The sequence below is a fragment of the Chaetodon trifascialis genome, chromosome 21 (assembly GCF_039877785.1).
Source record: "Chaetodon trifascialis isolate fChaTrf1 chromosome 21, fChaTrf1.hap1, whole genome shotgun sequence".
NCBI classification, from domain to species: domain Eukaryota; kingdom Metazoa; phylum Chordata; class Actinopteri; order Chaetodontiformes; family Chaetodontidae; genus Chaetodon; species Chaetodon trifascialis.
The window spans coordinates 1,908,445-1,923,375 of record NC_092076.1 but is presented as its reverse complement, the minus strand read 5'-3'; the positions used below and the strand labels follow the sequence as shown (position 1 = coordinate 1,923,375).

The 14,931-nt window shown below is 44.6% G+C and overlaps 1 protein-coding gene across 2 annotated transcripts in view; it reads right to left on the bottom strand.

Annotated features, from left to right (window-relative positions):
* The window catches only part of LOC139349289 (glutamate receptor ionotropic, delta-1-like), a 397,115-nt gene extending 384,091 nt beyond the window's left edge, over positions 1–13,024 (bottom strand). For both annotated transcript variants that reach the window (XM_070989916.1, XM_070989918.1), the window contains exon 1: positions 12,539–13,024. In XM_070989916.1, coding sequence (XP_070846017.1) covers positions 12,539–12,620 — 82 coding nt within the window. In that variant the 5' untranslated portion in view covers positions 12,621–13,024. The remainder of the gene's footprint in view (positions 1–12,538) is intronic.
* Positions 13,025–14,931: the final 1,907 nt, after the last annotated feature.

Genomic DNA, 14,931 nt, shown 5'->3' with positions numbered 1-14,931 from the left:
CTCTCCTACTCTGTCTGCTCTGAGAAAAGCAGCTACATTAAAGGGTCACTCCTCCAAACGACATAAACACACATTTTCTTGTTGGGATTCATTTCTCCAGGTTTTCAGATTTCTGCCACCGTCCACACAATGAAGACAATGACAATTACATGACAGTGCTCAAAAGCCAAAGATATAGCTCGTGTGAAAAAATATGACTGAATTTTCCGGTGACAAGGACACTGTCTGTGAAAAGAGATTATGTTTTTGAGCTTTTGTACATTGTCAGTGTTGTGAGCAGTGGAAACTATATGTTCTACTGTATTAACCTCCATTGTGTTGAGGTGAAGGCAGAAATCTCAGAGACGGATTTCTCAAAACAAATAACAGCAAAACATCTGCAATGATAAACGCCACGAGGAGTCACTGAGTTTGTGTTTTTGTCATTTGGCTAAGAAGATTGCTTGAAAACTTCCATTTCTCAGCTGTTATTTAACATCCACAACAGTCATCATCATGTCAGCAGTTGACAAAGTTTCCATCCTGAACATTTTCACATCACATATTCAGTTCCCTCAACATAACAGCCCTCCTGCTGCTGCTTCACAAAACATGATTCAAAGCATCGGGCTGCACTGCTCTCCCTGCTGCTGCAGACTGCTGCAAACAAAAACAAACACAGTATGACCTGCGACACATTCACAGCCTCCAGCATCAGGAGCCTCCCTGCACCTGACCTCTGACAACTCACAGCATCACATGCTCTCACTATGGCAAGTGACATTGATTGCCCTCCTCGATCCACGCTGTCCATCGCAGCCTTCATTAGAATATCTCTCTGGACACAGTAACACGTGCAGATGTGTGCATGTGATCATGTGTGTGCAAGTAAATGTGGAAAAACAGCAAAGGCATGAATGTGTGAAAGTAACCACACATCAGCTCACTTTTGTTTTGTCTATTTGCATGTTTTTCTGGTTAAATAAAGAACATTTATCTACACAATATGAATATATAAAGACTGATTGTTATTTTTGAGTGACATTCAAACATCGTTCGTGTTGGAGCCAAAATACATTTTTGGTTATTTTTAGTTATTCAAATGAATCGTCTGGCCTTGCTATGACGTCATGTCAAATTTAACTGGTTGCTATGGTTGCTCCTGTCACCTGTCAATCTCAGTTGGTTGCTTTGGTAACTGATTTATACCCAGCAGTGATTGAAGCCAGGTGGGGTGCAATGAGTGGGGAAGCAAACCGTTTTCGACTTAATGTAGAGCCTGTACTTATAGCTCTGCTGCGAGGGGCAATGAGCTTTTCACCAAAGTTTGACGTGTGAACGTGTTTTTTGGTTTTTATGGGCTGTGCAGGTCAACATTCACCATCTTTCTGAAATTATATACATATTTTGGCTTGATATGAAAATAAATGGATTGGCATATCCAAAGAGAAAAATAACTCTGGACATGCCCCTCGCAGTAGAGCTATAAGTATAGGCTCTACAGTTCTCTTTCCTACATCAGCCTCTGCTGTCTTTGAATAACCAGAGAATGTATTATGTGTTCTCAAAGTACTTTTTCATAAAATAAGCGCACAGCAACCAGTGTAAGGGCCGGACACCATAACGCTGTCCTCTCTGTGCACATGAGGTGATGATATATGACCACATGCAGAGCTAAACAGCGATCGATGCAGAAAAAAACAGTGTCAAGAAGCATTTCTTGACATTTTCACATATGAACATATGAATTGCACTATGTTTCTTTTCACTGCATGCCTGTGCTTTAAGTCCTTAAGGTCAGATTATTGAATTTCTGGCTGAGCTGAATAGTTAATAAATGCCACAGAATGAGGGAAATCCTGTTGAAGTCGGAAAATAAATGTGTGATTTTGAGTCTGTGGCCTTTTGAGCGTATTTGCAAACATTCCTCCGCTACATACAGGGTGGGAACTTCACACCAGCTAGCAGCCAAATGCAATTTATGTGACACTGATGCAAAAACAATGTATATAGATGGTAAGTTTATCAGGCCTCCTCGTCTCAACCAGCAGTCTGGGGCTTTGGATCCCAAAGCCTGAGCTGGCTGGAAAACCAGAGAAAGTGGTTGGCTTACTTGGGGATTTAGCGGCCTCTGTGATCTGTGACCATAAACTCTGGCTTCTCGCTGGACCTATTAATCTGAGAAAAGCTTTATGGAGCCTGTGACTCTCACTGAGTGAGAGTATTCTCAAATTTTAACGCCTGCTGCCAACTGAAAATATGAAAATATTCCATGATTTTAGTTCAAAATGAAATAATATTTTTCCTGAATGGCAGGAGATTTAGTGGATTCCTTTGTGTGTTTTGTGTATTTATGCGAAATCCTACATTCATATTTTTGTATTTGTTCACTAACAGAGGAAGGATTAATTTCCTACACTACAGCAGAAATATTACAACAATATAGTTTTGTAGACACGCTGCATAATAATAATCTTAAGTAAACACTGTGCAATCACAATGTAAGTAAAGAAGTACAATTATCAGAATGTACTTTGAATGTTGAAAGTAGAAGCAGTCAGTGTATTTCGTTTTAACTTGCTTTATACTGTTGGATAGTTTGATTGATACCAAGGCTATTTTTATTGTATACATTAGCCACATATACTACTAAGAATAGCTTTAATTTAATGTAGGTCAGCAAAGAGTATACTGTGTCCTTGTGATATATAACATGCATTCATAGTCTGGAGTTTGCAGATATTTCCTAAATTGTGTAAACCATTGCTGCCTGTGTTACGGCTTACTAAAATAAGATTAATCTACCTTCTTAATCTCAATACTTCATCCTAATCCAGACCATGTGGAGAGGTTCAGCAGAGCAAAGGTCCAACACCATCATTACCTCGTTTTCGGTAAAAACCCCTCTGAACAGCGTTTCAGCACCACGGACAGAGACGAGCCCGCTCAACACCGCTGCCTCCCTTTCAGCACCGAGGACAGCGACACGCCTGCAGCTGCTGGCTCTCAGTCTGACTCCACGGATATTGATTTGTTGACTCAAGAATACAAATTTCTAAGAGAACTGGATTATTATTATTATAGATCAGTTACCTTTTTGACAGGTTATAATGACAGACAAATTTGCTGTGCTGTTAGAAAGATGGACACTCATCCCAGCTTCGTCCCTGGAAATGAAAACCTAATAAAGAGACTGTCAGTCATCTTTACAATAGGATATGCACAGAGTGACATGCGTGAGTGCTGTTCAACAGGCAGAGTGGGCCTTCATGTGTTATGATATTTATGAGTGGAAAATGAGGACAAATTTGACTTTGACTGGATCCTCTTTGACAGAAAAAGATGTCAGTTTCACAATAACACGAGAGCTATCATTTGTCCTTTGTGCTGCCCATGTGGTAAATCACTGGTAGGTAAAACCATGAGGGGATTAAATCACATGCAGCAGATCGTTGGAGTTCAGTATTACATTCAAGAACTCAAATTCTTCTTTGTCCTCATATTTTACTTCATGCTGACCCTGAAAATGTCCCAGAGGCAAAGGTGGTGGCCTGGAAAACTTCCTGCCCAGACAAGAATACCAATGACTGACGATGGACTCTAAAGTAACCTGTTTTTCCTCTGTGTGCTTTTTAAACTCAATTATCAGATTTTGCTCAAATCTATTCACTGGATCAGTAACTGTAATTTTATAATGTTATTTTATCATCGTGGCTTAATTGAATGAGTGTATAATGAGATATTTCTTGAATATGATGTAGATAATAATAATAATTCCTAAAGTAATTTAGTGATTGTGTGGAAATGTCGTTGTATTTATGTGCAATTTCTCATTAACATTTTTCCTCCAAGGATTGCTTCTTATATTTAATATAAACTGCAGAGGTATAACAGAGGTCCCTGCCTGGAATTGAACCACAGACATTGCACTTACATGTCTCTTAGACCAAGAGACCACTGGGGCTTCCCATCAAGTGTTAAATGTAATAAGAGTCCAGTACAGCCTCGCCTCGAAGAACATCAGACCACTTTTCGCTTGTCTCAGAGGAACTTCACCAGATTTTTCTGGCAACAGCAGATGAGCTGTGTGGTGAATGCTGGTCTGTGAGACTGAAATTATGAGCTAAGCTCCGATCTGACATCAATCTGAAGCCCGACCTCAATGGAAGCTAATGGAAGAGTTCTCCAAATGAACTGCTGTTTGTAACTGCCCGTCATAAAACACACTGAAGGATTTCCTGACCTTACGGCTAACATCATTTGTCAAAGCCCTCCAAAAGCATCCAAATGGCCGTTACAAAAACAGTGTGAAACAGCTGTGGTTAAGGTTTGACAGAGACAAACACAGTGTAGAGAGAAGTGTAGAGGTTTAGACTCAGATAGCTACGACCTACAGCTGCTGCAGCCCTTTTCACTGGAACATAAACAAATATTGTTATTTGGCCTTTTCTGAAATGACTGATAGTGTTGTTTTCCTTGGGATAACGGTCTCATACCCATGAAATGGTTTCATTTGCCTTCTGTCCCACTAATTCACTCTGCACTCAGCCACTAAAAGCACGAGAAGTCATGGTTCACATGTGGGAAACAAATAAATATTCAACAGAACGGTGACAGAAAGTAAACAATGTGTGAGTGTTTGTAGTTTGGTTGTGCATCGTGGTTTCACTGTTTCTATTGGTTGACTGTGCAGAGAGCAAAGTAAAACAAAGGTGAACTCTGACCTCTGACATCAAAACAGGAAAAGCATTCTGGACTTCTGCAGTCATATCAGCTTTAATGAAAGTCAATGGGACGCAGAACTGAAGCGTGATGTGATCATACCGAAAGACACAACACCACTTGGTCCTAAATGGCTCCCATCACAAAGGAATCACTGAAATCTGTCCAACCAGGTCGCTGCATCTGAAGAGGCAAGCTTCTGCTGGGCAGGAGCTGAACGTTGCTGCTGTCAGCCAATCAGACTGAGGTATTGACCTTCACATTCACTCTGTTTAGACAAACGAAATTATTCTGATTGTGAGCCAGACGAGCTTTAAAGGTGGAATGAATAATGCGGACCTTTAAAACATTACAAAGCACAAAATACAATAAGATTTAGAACATCCAGGATTTTGAACATTTCCCCAGAGACCAAACCAAGCGCTCATGGCGGCTACAGTAGAGCTATTATCATAATTAAACATCCAAATAAGTGATGGTGCAGCCCGGTGACCTGCTGCAAAACAAAGTGAGAGAAAACCACCAAACACCACAGCAGCCTGATTCTCTGTTTATGCATTCCTTCCATATGAACGCAAAACATGTTTCCACACCGTCAGACGTCATCAGCCGTGTGGAGCGGCAGACAGATTGACTGCTGCAGGAATAAACCACAGGAATCCGCCTGAAGCTGAACTCCATTCTCAGCCTTTTCATTTAGAAACCCACAAGCTTTCACACAAGATGTGAGATCCTGAAATTTTTCCTTCTGTCAGTCAGCCAAGAATCATCAGACGGTGACTTAATGCAAATGAAATGTGCACCTGCAGAGATTACCTACACGACCGGCCACTTTGGCACGTACAACCAACCATTGCATACAAGACTCTGTCTACTCTGGAAGTAATGTGGTGGGTTTTAAGAGTTGTCAAGCGGCTGCAGCTGTTTGACTGTTTAACACTGGCATCCAGCAACACCAAAAATACAAAATCAAACTAGAGAGAAGCTGAAAATGTTAAATTAAGCCAGCAGCAAAGTGTCGTGCCACACAAATATAATCACACTTTGTAAACTGCAAATGTTCTGTACTGTAGCTCTGTGCTAAAGCCTCCACAGAGCCTCAGTATATCATGTGAAACACACCAGTAATTAGGCCACGCTTGTAATTAAAAAGGTCCAGCTGGCAAACATGCAGGCAAGTCTTGACTTAAGTTTGCAACTTGTAGAATTAATTAAATGTTATTGCCAACAGTCACCCAATCAGAGCCTTTGCACGTGGACATGTGACAGCAGTTCACATCAGTTTATTTGGATGAAGAAACAATCAAATCAAGTGAACAGAGAGAATAACAACCAGCAGACAGGACAAAATCTACATGACATGAAATGTGCGATATGACCAGAGAAACCATGAAAAGAGCAGCGCCAGCAGCTGAAAGTTTCAGCTCTGTCTTTTAATCAGCACATAAATAATAAAATGATTCCATCTGATAAGGTGCTGTTATTCTCTAAGCTCTTTACAGCTTACAAGTACAGTGCAACACAGCCCATTTAACAACTTAACTGGAGCACAACAGGATAATAGCCTATTTTGCTGCAGGGAACAGGACTATTGATATATTGATAAGGACTATTGATATTTGACTGCAAGGTAGGCCAATCAGTTCAGAAGGCCCATTTAAAGAGCGGACAACAATTCAGGCTGTTAGGTTTGAGCCTAATAAATGTTCTGAATCCACGACTGGGCTTAATCTCAGTCTGAGAGAGCAAATCATGCAGTCTATTAAAGAAGAATATCAGTCATTTTTTTCCAGAAATAAATCAAATGTAAAGATATTCAGTATCAGCGAGTGTTGGCAGCTTCAGTCCACAGAGAGAAACATCACCAGCCTCTTTCAGGAACCTGTTATTAGTCAAACCAGCTTCCTTTCCAAGCCTGTTCCCCTGCGTCTGCCCACTCTCCTCTTTACCTGTCTGTCACTGTGAATTTGAAGGAACACCAGCATTTCTTTGTGGAGTATTTGAATGCCCTCGCAGGGTCAGACACTCTGCTACATGCCACATTTAGTCAATCCACTGAATGAGGCTGCTGCATTATGTTAGAAACTTGGCTTTGCTGCTTTCTGTTCAGGCCTGCATCTGTCCTGCATGCATGTGTGTTTCTGTGTGTGTGTGTGTGTGTGTGTGTGTGTGTGTGTGTGTGTGTGTGTGTGTGTGTGTGTGTGTGTAGGTGGTGGAGGTAAATGGCCTGGCTAAGCCTTCACTGAGACAGTGCGGGAAGCCTTTTGCGTTGTTCCCTAACTGGGTTAGTTTATCTTATTTAGCAGCAGGGCAAGAAAAGGCCGCAGCTGTTCATTCTCTTTGCCAGGCTCCACAGATTGGATGCCTGCAGTTCAAGCTCGCATTTCCAAAGCCCGGCCACGGAAAAGCAGGGCTCCCCTTCTGCTAGCCGCTACACCGTAAATCATCCCTCGCTGCCTGGCTCATGGGATGGGTTAATCTCTCCTCCTCTGGCTCCTTATGAAAAGTGACTTGTTATCCGCTTGGCCTGAGGGACGTTTAAAGGACCTTCAGACATGGAAAACAGCCCACAGGGAACAAGAAGAGTTATAGCCCAAGCCCTGAAGGCTGATACCAGCATTGTTTACAGTGAGGGCACAAACACCTGATAGTCTGCAAATTCAGCACCTTTAAAAACAATATGTTACATGACAATTTCTTCTTTCTTATCCAGAGTTTCTCACTGAATCTTTCCGCTGTTGTAAAACCCTCACGGGACTGTAAAACTCTCCACAGAAACCAGACTGATGAAATGATTTACACGTTCAGCTGTGGCCCAATCAGAAGCTCAGCGGTTTGGTCCCCGGCTCCTGCAGTCTATATGCTGAAGTGTCCTTGGGGAAGATACTGAACCCCAGATTGCTTCAGATGTGTGTGTGGATGGTTATCACTCTTGATGAGCAGGCGCCACCTTACATGGCAGCCTCTGCAATCTGTCTGTGAATGGGTGAATGCTGGCTAGTGTTTAGAGTCCCTCCAAATGAGCTGCAGCTTTTTAGACTCTTTCAGCTCAATGTTTTGGTCATACAGCACATTTACTGTTTGGGTCTGTCTCAACGCTCTTATCAAACTCACTTCCAGCAGCAAGCTATGATGAACCCACTACACGCTACTTGCCCACCACAAAACAGTAGACAGACTGTTAGAGAGTAAAGTGGACCATCCAGCAGCTAAAACAATCATCAATCAATAATCAGAACCCATTTGTGCAAACTAAACCTGGACAGACAAACAGTCGATAAGAGCCACGGCTGAGATAAACACCTTGAAAAACTTCCTTCATTCCAGTTTTCATTCAGACATTAAAAAACTTCCCAGTTCATCCCAAAGGTGCTTGATGGTTTGAGGTCAGTGCAGACCAGTCACACTCTTCCACGCCAAACTGGGAACAGGAAAGGAGCTTCCTCAATCCACGAGCATACACTTGTATTAACATCACCGTACAAAACGCTGTCAGAGAACAGTTCCACGGTGCCCATATCACTGCGCATGAACACACTTGACACAGTTTCCCTTCCTTTTTTTCGCTCTCTGCATCTCTTTCTGTTGGATAAACTGTGTCAACAATATGGCCGTTTATTGAGTTTCATCACAGACTAATTTCTGTCAGGTTTTGTGCAAACAACAGTTCAATATTGTCTCAACACGTCTGTAAACTGATTCATCAGTCTGCACAAGCTTCTGCTGCGGGTTTGACAACCTGCTATTTGTCTGCTTTTCATAATGACTTTACCTTCTGGAAAGAGATGTTTTTTCAGCCCCCTGAGAGCACGCATCATATCACGAGCGGACGTCACTTACAGATTGATATCTGAGATTTAATTAAAGGCCAAAATTGATTTGAGGCCTGTTTCCTCTTGTTTGCTGCTCCTGGTCCTGACCTTCAATCTGACAAACTGATGCTCCTCATCCACTGGTTCCCTCTCCAGTTTCAACCAAACCCTGCAGCAGCTGTTTCCACTGATTTGAGCACATTCAACCAAAGAACAGAAGGGGCGGGACTAATTAGAGAAACCAGCTGTTGTTGTGGACTGACGAGACGAAAACCTGCAGACTGTTGAACCTCGACAGCGCAGCATGTCGCACCAATGACGCACACCAACGCAGCAAGTAGGTCAGAGGTTCAAGCTGGTCAACTGAGGGTCCAAGCTCCATGTTTTCTTCTGTATCAGCTCTTTTACAGATCAAACCCACCCCCACCCTTCAACACCCCCTGCCTGCCACTGATCCTCTACAGGGAACAGAAGAGAGGAAGGGACAAACAAACCGGGATATGTCACCGACGATAAAGCCACGCGGCGGGATGAGACAGATGCTCGGGCAGGGGTTTCGGGCTGAGGTTGGAACACTGTCACATCTGATCTGGGCGTCGCGTCGCACTGCCAAGTCAGTCAGAGTCAGACTGTCAGTCGGTTCAGGGGAACAACGGAGGCTCTGAATGCAGCCAGCCAACCACAGATCAGCCACGAGGACTGGGGTGGGGGTGGAGGCAGTTCAGCCTTTAAATCCAAGCTTTAATGCACGTTTATGCAGCTTCATGTGTTTTGAGTTGGTGAAAACTAGTATTTGAATAAGATCATTATGAAGACTCTGTAGTGGTGAAGATTGTCATTCATTGTCATCCAATGAAGCACTGTTCCTCAGCTGGTCTTTGGTAAACTGAAAAAACTGTAAATTAGCAGCATTAGAAAATCATGTGGTGCTACAACAAATGTCTTTTGTTCTTAAAGGGTCATTATAAGTAGAGATGCTTTTACCTCTACAGGCCTCTTGACATCTGGAAAACAAAACAACCTGAGCCAGAAAATCACTCTTTGGTTGATCTGCTCTGGACTGAAATGGCCTTTGTGTCATTTTAAGGGCCATGAGCCAAAAAAAGTTGAAATCTATAAATTTATTCCAGCAAAAACTCGTTATCTGACAACTTCAGCATAGGCAAGGGAGAATCCTCAGGTCCAATATGCAAGTAAAACACAAGACTGAACACATCGCAGCTCTGGCAGGTTTGAGACTTTTCTTGTGGTATTTGTAGCACCATTAAGGTTGTGAGCTTTGTGCTGCGGGGAAGCCTTTGTAGCATGGTGGATTATTGCATCAGAGAGGTAATACACAAAAATCATTAGAGTATAAAGCCACAGACAACCTGTTATTTATAGCAGTGTGAATGGTTTTGCAGGGACAAAGGAGTATTTTCTCATATTTTAAATACAAATCTGAAATAATCTTCTTTTACAGACAAGCGGGGTGTCTAGCCAGAAAAAAAAAACAGAACACCGACGAGCTGAAAATCCTGTTTGAAGAGTAGAAAAAATGTCAGATCTGCAAAGACTTCAGCATCCTGCAGCTGTCTGTGAGGGTTCCCGTTCACATGTCACCTGTCTCTAATCTACAAACTGCCATTTGTACAGCGAGAACCTGCAGGGCTCCACCAGCTGACACAAATGCAACAGTCAGGTGTTGCAGGTTAAATTCACACTCACATGGTACAATAAGTACAATATACAGCACAGTGGTCCTACACAATAGTACAATTTTCATGTTTGTTCTACAGTTGGACGGCCATAAGCTTCTCCTTGGGTCGAGAAATTTCTTCAACCTCTTATGAAAGCCTTCAGCCATACACACAGCTGGCTTCCTTGTACCTGAAACTTATAGTTTAAGACATTTCAGAGGACAGCGACAAGACGAGACGCAAAAATCTGATTAGAGATCAAAACTACAACATTTAGGCACCAGGCTGCATCAGACTACATCTGGCTAAAAGTGAGATGTTTTTTTAGGCACCTGAGTCACATGACAACATTATTTAAATATATCCTAACATGTATAAATCCCACAAAGTCCTTGAAATCTATAGACTTTCTCTTCAAATAAAATCTGTCAATATCAGTTCAAATATTCCTTTTTTTCCCATGAACCCTAAATGATTCCAGCACATCAACCCTGCCAGTGTCGATACACGTTCATGTCGGCACTCTGTTTGGCATCACCTCCCTCCCTCGTTGTATTGACTGTTCTGTGTTCTCAATAATCCTGAATCACTGTTCTCTGTTGTTTCCATGTGCAGACTTAACGCAGATTTTCTCCTGAGGGACAGTAAAGTATCCATCCATCTGTCCATCCATTCATCCCTCCATCCATACACTAGAAATCCATTCTGAAGGGGCCACAGCACACTAGCAAAATGATGTCTTTCCTCAGTGTCGAGCAGCAAACATCATCTGTATATGCACAAATATAGATCATTCTATAATTAGAAAGCTGCCATAAAGAAGGGGGGGGAAGAGACTCCCACCCCCCCACATGAACCACTGATGTGAGCATGCAGCACATTCTTCTTCCTGAAGTTAAGAGTCATCTTGTGGACTGCTCGTTTTTCATCCTTAAGTGTTGTAGTCGATAAATTATGTTTATCACACATGGAACGACATCTTTCCATGATTGAGATGCAGACTTTTAGGAGCAATCTGTCACTGTGTCTTTTGAAAAATCACTTGAGGTAGGAAGTGTTTTCTTATTAGCTGAATGGCTCTGACTCCCTCCTCCCGCTCCCACCCTATCCGCTTCCTCCTCCCCCTCCTCCCCCTTCCCATCTCCTGGCTGAGACACACAGGCCACCGCAGTGCTGCCACTGGCCGCCTCTGATGGTCTGGGCTGCAGCACACATCGGAAATATCAGCCCTTTGGCTTATTATTGCTTTTGCTTCCTCCCTTTACAAACTGTGTGGCTCTCTTCCAACCTGAAGGCGGCGGCTTGCCGCATCCAATCACCTCAGGACGAAGTACAGCCTCTAAGTAGAATTAGTGCAAATTGGGGAGTTTATATGAAAAGTGCGTGCGGTGGTAAGCGTGTGATCAGTGGTGTCTCATTGATTCTGCTCTGCTCTCAAAGTCCCCTCCGATCCTCCCGACTCCGCTGTGTTCTTATCAACTCCTACTTTTACTAAAGCAAAGTGACTTGACTAAAATCAGCAGCAATCAGATGATGGAAACGAAGACGCGAGCAGAAAGCGGCGCTCGCCTCCTCAGCTCGCCAACTGGCTTTCGGTTGCCGACGTTGTTTCAGAGACCGAACAGTCGGCGTTTGTCCCCTTTGTCATCTCTTCCCTTGGCAGAGTTGATTAACATTTCACTCACGTCCAATTCAAAGTTCAGGCTTATAGATGAGGGGAGGAGAGGGAGAGAGGGATGTAGGAGGAGGAGGAGGAGGAGGAGGAGGGGGGAGGAAGTGGAGGAGGGAGGGAGGGGGGAGGGAGGAGGATGATAGATAAAACGAAACCCTCCAAACACCCACGTCGAGGCAGTTTCTCCTGTCAGCCTCGGGTTTTCTGCGTGTGAATGTGAATATGCATCGACACGAGCTCTCCCTGCCTGTGAAGGAATGGAGGAAGGATGGAGGAAGGATGGAGGGAAGGATGGAGGGAAGGATGGCGCCGCGCAACACTTTGCGGACACTTCTACCAGGCTCCGCTGCGTGCGTCTGAGCCTGGATGCAACAGCCTCCTTCCTTCCTCCACATCATCCTGGCACGGATCGGAATGATAATCAGATGTGAGGTCGAGTCCTTTTTCAGCCAGAGAGGAGATGATGTCTGAAAATCAGTGCATGCACCAAAACTCTGATATTCAAATTTTGCCATAACTCAACTTGAACACCACCAATGTGTCCATCCGTAACCTGCTCTTCTGCGCACATTTCGTGTTTGAAGGGGTCCCTGCATGCAGCCACCAGCCTGTCTCTCCCCGTCAGCCAAAGCCCTGCACAGCAAAGCCAAAAAGAAGCCCGGTCGGTGTCTTACCAATGTGAATGATGGAGTCGGCGCTCACTGTGTTGCATTGCAATATCCACAGGGAATGAAATAACAATGTCAGCATTTCCATCTCCAGTTTGAGCCAAAAAGGCGCATCCACGGATCCACCTCACTGATTTTGGGTTGGGTTTTTTTTTCTCCAGTGATGAGCAAATCCAAAATAAGGGTCGGTGCGTAAAAGCGGCAGCGGCAGGAGCAGCAGAGAGAAACAGTGTTGAAATCACCACCGAGTAGTAATAAAAACCAAATCCCAGAGACCAAACTGTTGGCCGGAGTCGAGAGGAAGAAAAAGGGCAGAAAAAGAAAGAAATAGAAGCTTCCAGGGCTCCGGAGAGAACCAAACCCGGGTGAGTGAGGAGGGAAGCGGGGACGGATGAGAGAAGACACCGGGGGTTTGTTTCAGAGGTTGAGATCCGCCAGACGAGCAGCTCTGACTCTCTACCTCCGAGTCTGAGACATAACACACTGCAAACTGCGGAGGAGGAGGAGGAGGAGGGACGCTCTCTCTCTCTCTCTCTCTCTCTCTCTCTCTCTCTCTCTCTCTCTCTTCTCCCCCGACCCACGTGACTGCAGAGCCTCTATCTACGGCGCTGGAAGCCCGACCGGAGAAAAGAGAGGCGAGGGCTGGAGATGAAGAGAGATGGAGGGATGGAGGGATGGATGGAAGTGGGTGCGCACCGCGGAGGAGACGGGGAGAGACCAGAGGTAGTCGCTCCCCGGACGGACACCCGCTTGCTCGGTAGGTTTTGCGGGATGACTCGGACACTGGAGAGGGAGGGAGGTCGTTGGTGCCGGTGTTCCGGTAATGAACTCGCGGCAGCCCGACTTCACGTTTCACGCGGTCTCTCCTTTTCGACTGAAGTTCGTTTATTCAGCGCCGACAGGAGGACCCGTCACCACTGCACCGCCGCGCTGCAACGAAGCTGTTGCATGTGCTGGATTTACTCAGCGGGTTGCAGGGACATCGCATTACTCAGCTCGTGCTTGTGACTTCGGTATCCGTGCGTAATTTCAAGACAATATTGCTCTCTCCTCATTTCCCCCCCTTTCTCGCGATGGGAAGACGAAAAGGAAGGCGTAGCAGTTCTGCAATAGATAACCCGACCAAATTCATTCAACAAAGGGTGATTGTGTAGCAGTACAGGGCTGCAGGAGCCTGAATGAATACCGGATCGTGTGTGACACCGGTGAAGCGGTATTTCCCCCTGGCAGCTTGGAGAGGTAGTGGATGACGCGCGGCGCACGCACAGCAGCAGGTTCCACTTTAACGGTGATTTCTCTCAGCTCGGCATTAAAAAAAAATCCGACATGAGTGACATGATGAGATCTAATGTTGCGCTCAAACATGCGGCTACACGGCGAGCAGAGGCTTTGGCGTGGCCGCGTGCGTAAAATCTTCCCAGCGCTGCATGGAGGACTTTCCAGAAACGGAGAGGGAGCGAGGCGAAAATCAAACGCGGAGTGGTGAGAGCGGCGGTTTGGGAAAGGAATTAATGGAAGTCAAGGGGATACGGACTCCTCAGCTCCAGGGAAAAGGAGATTGGAGGAGGCTCGGGCACGGCCGTCTCCCGGCACAGGAGAGGAGGAGAGCAGGGGTGTGTGCTCACGACTGGATGCAACCAGGGGAGTTTTCCAAGTCAGCAGCGTCTCTGCTGCCTCCACGGTTATTTCACGCTGTGGTAAGCTGTCTGCATCTGCTGCAGGTCCATGTTTCTCTTCTGTAGCCTGAGGCCTGTTGACTGATGAGGTTTCACAAACCCTCGGCGTGTGTGCATGTGGCGCCTCTGACCTTTCCCGTGATGTCATTCCAGGTGTTTTCCGCCCATGTGTGCTCACACACGCCCAGAGAGAGCGACGACCTGCGGGGACCAGCACGGCTGTTTCCTCCCTGCGGGGAGAAGGTGGAAAGCGAAGATTACTACACTTGACCTTACAATTAAAGGATATTTCTTGCGAATGAATGTGACTCAGAAATGTCTTTTAATTGTTTGGCCAAGTCTAGTTCGGCAAAAGTCTCGAGATGAACCTTCCACTTGAACTTCTGCAGGTGCTGCCCGCTCTGATGAATCCTGACAGTTTCAGCACCGCAGCGGAGCGGACAGCTCCTCTGTCACCTCCAGACTTCAGCTCCAGCTACGAAGGCCCAGAAGTGACAAACGTAACCTTATGGATATCTTAGTGAAAAGAATATGAGCACTTTAAAGACTGAAGTGATTAATTAATTATTTATTCTTTAATCAGTTGAAATTATTGATAAATTGAATTGAATTGAATTGAATTAAATTGAGATATTACAATAGAATTAATAATAAAAGGGTTTTGATCTTTTCTTTAAGTAAAATCAATATCCAGATCAACAAATAAATCAATGTAAAAAATCA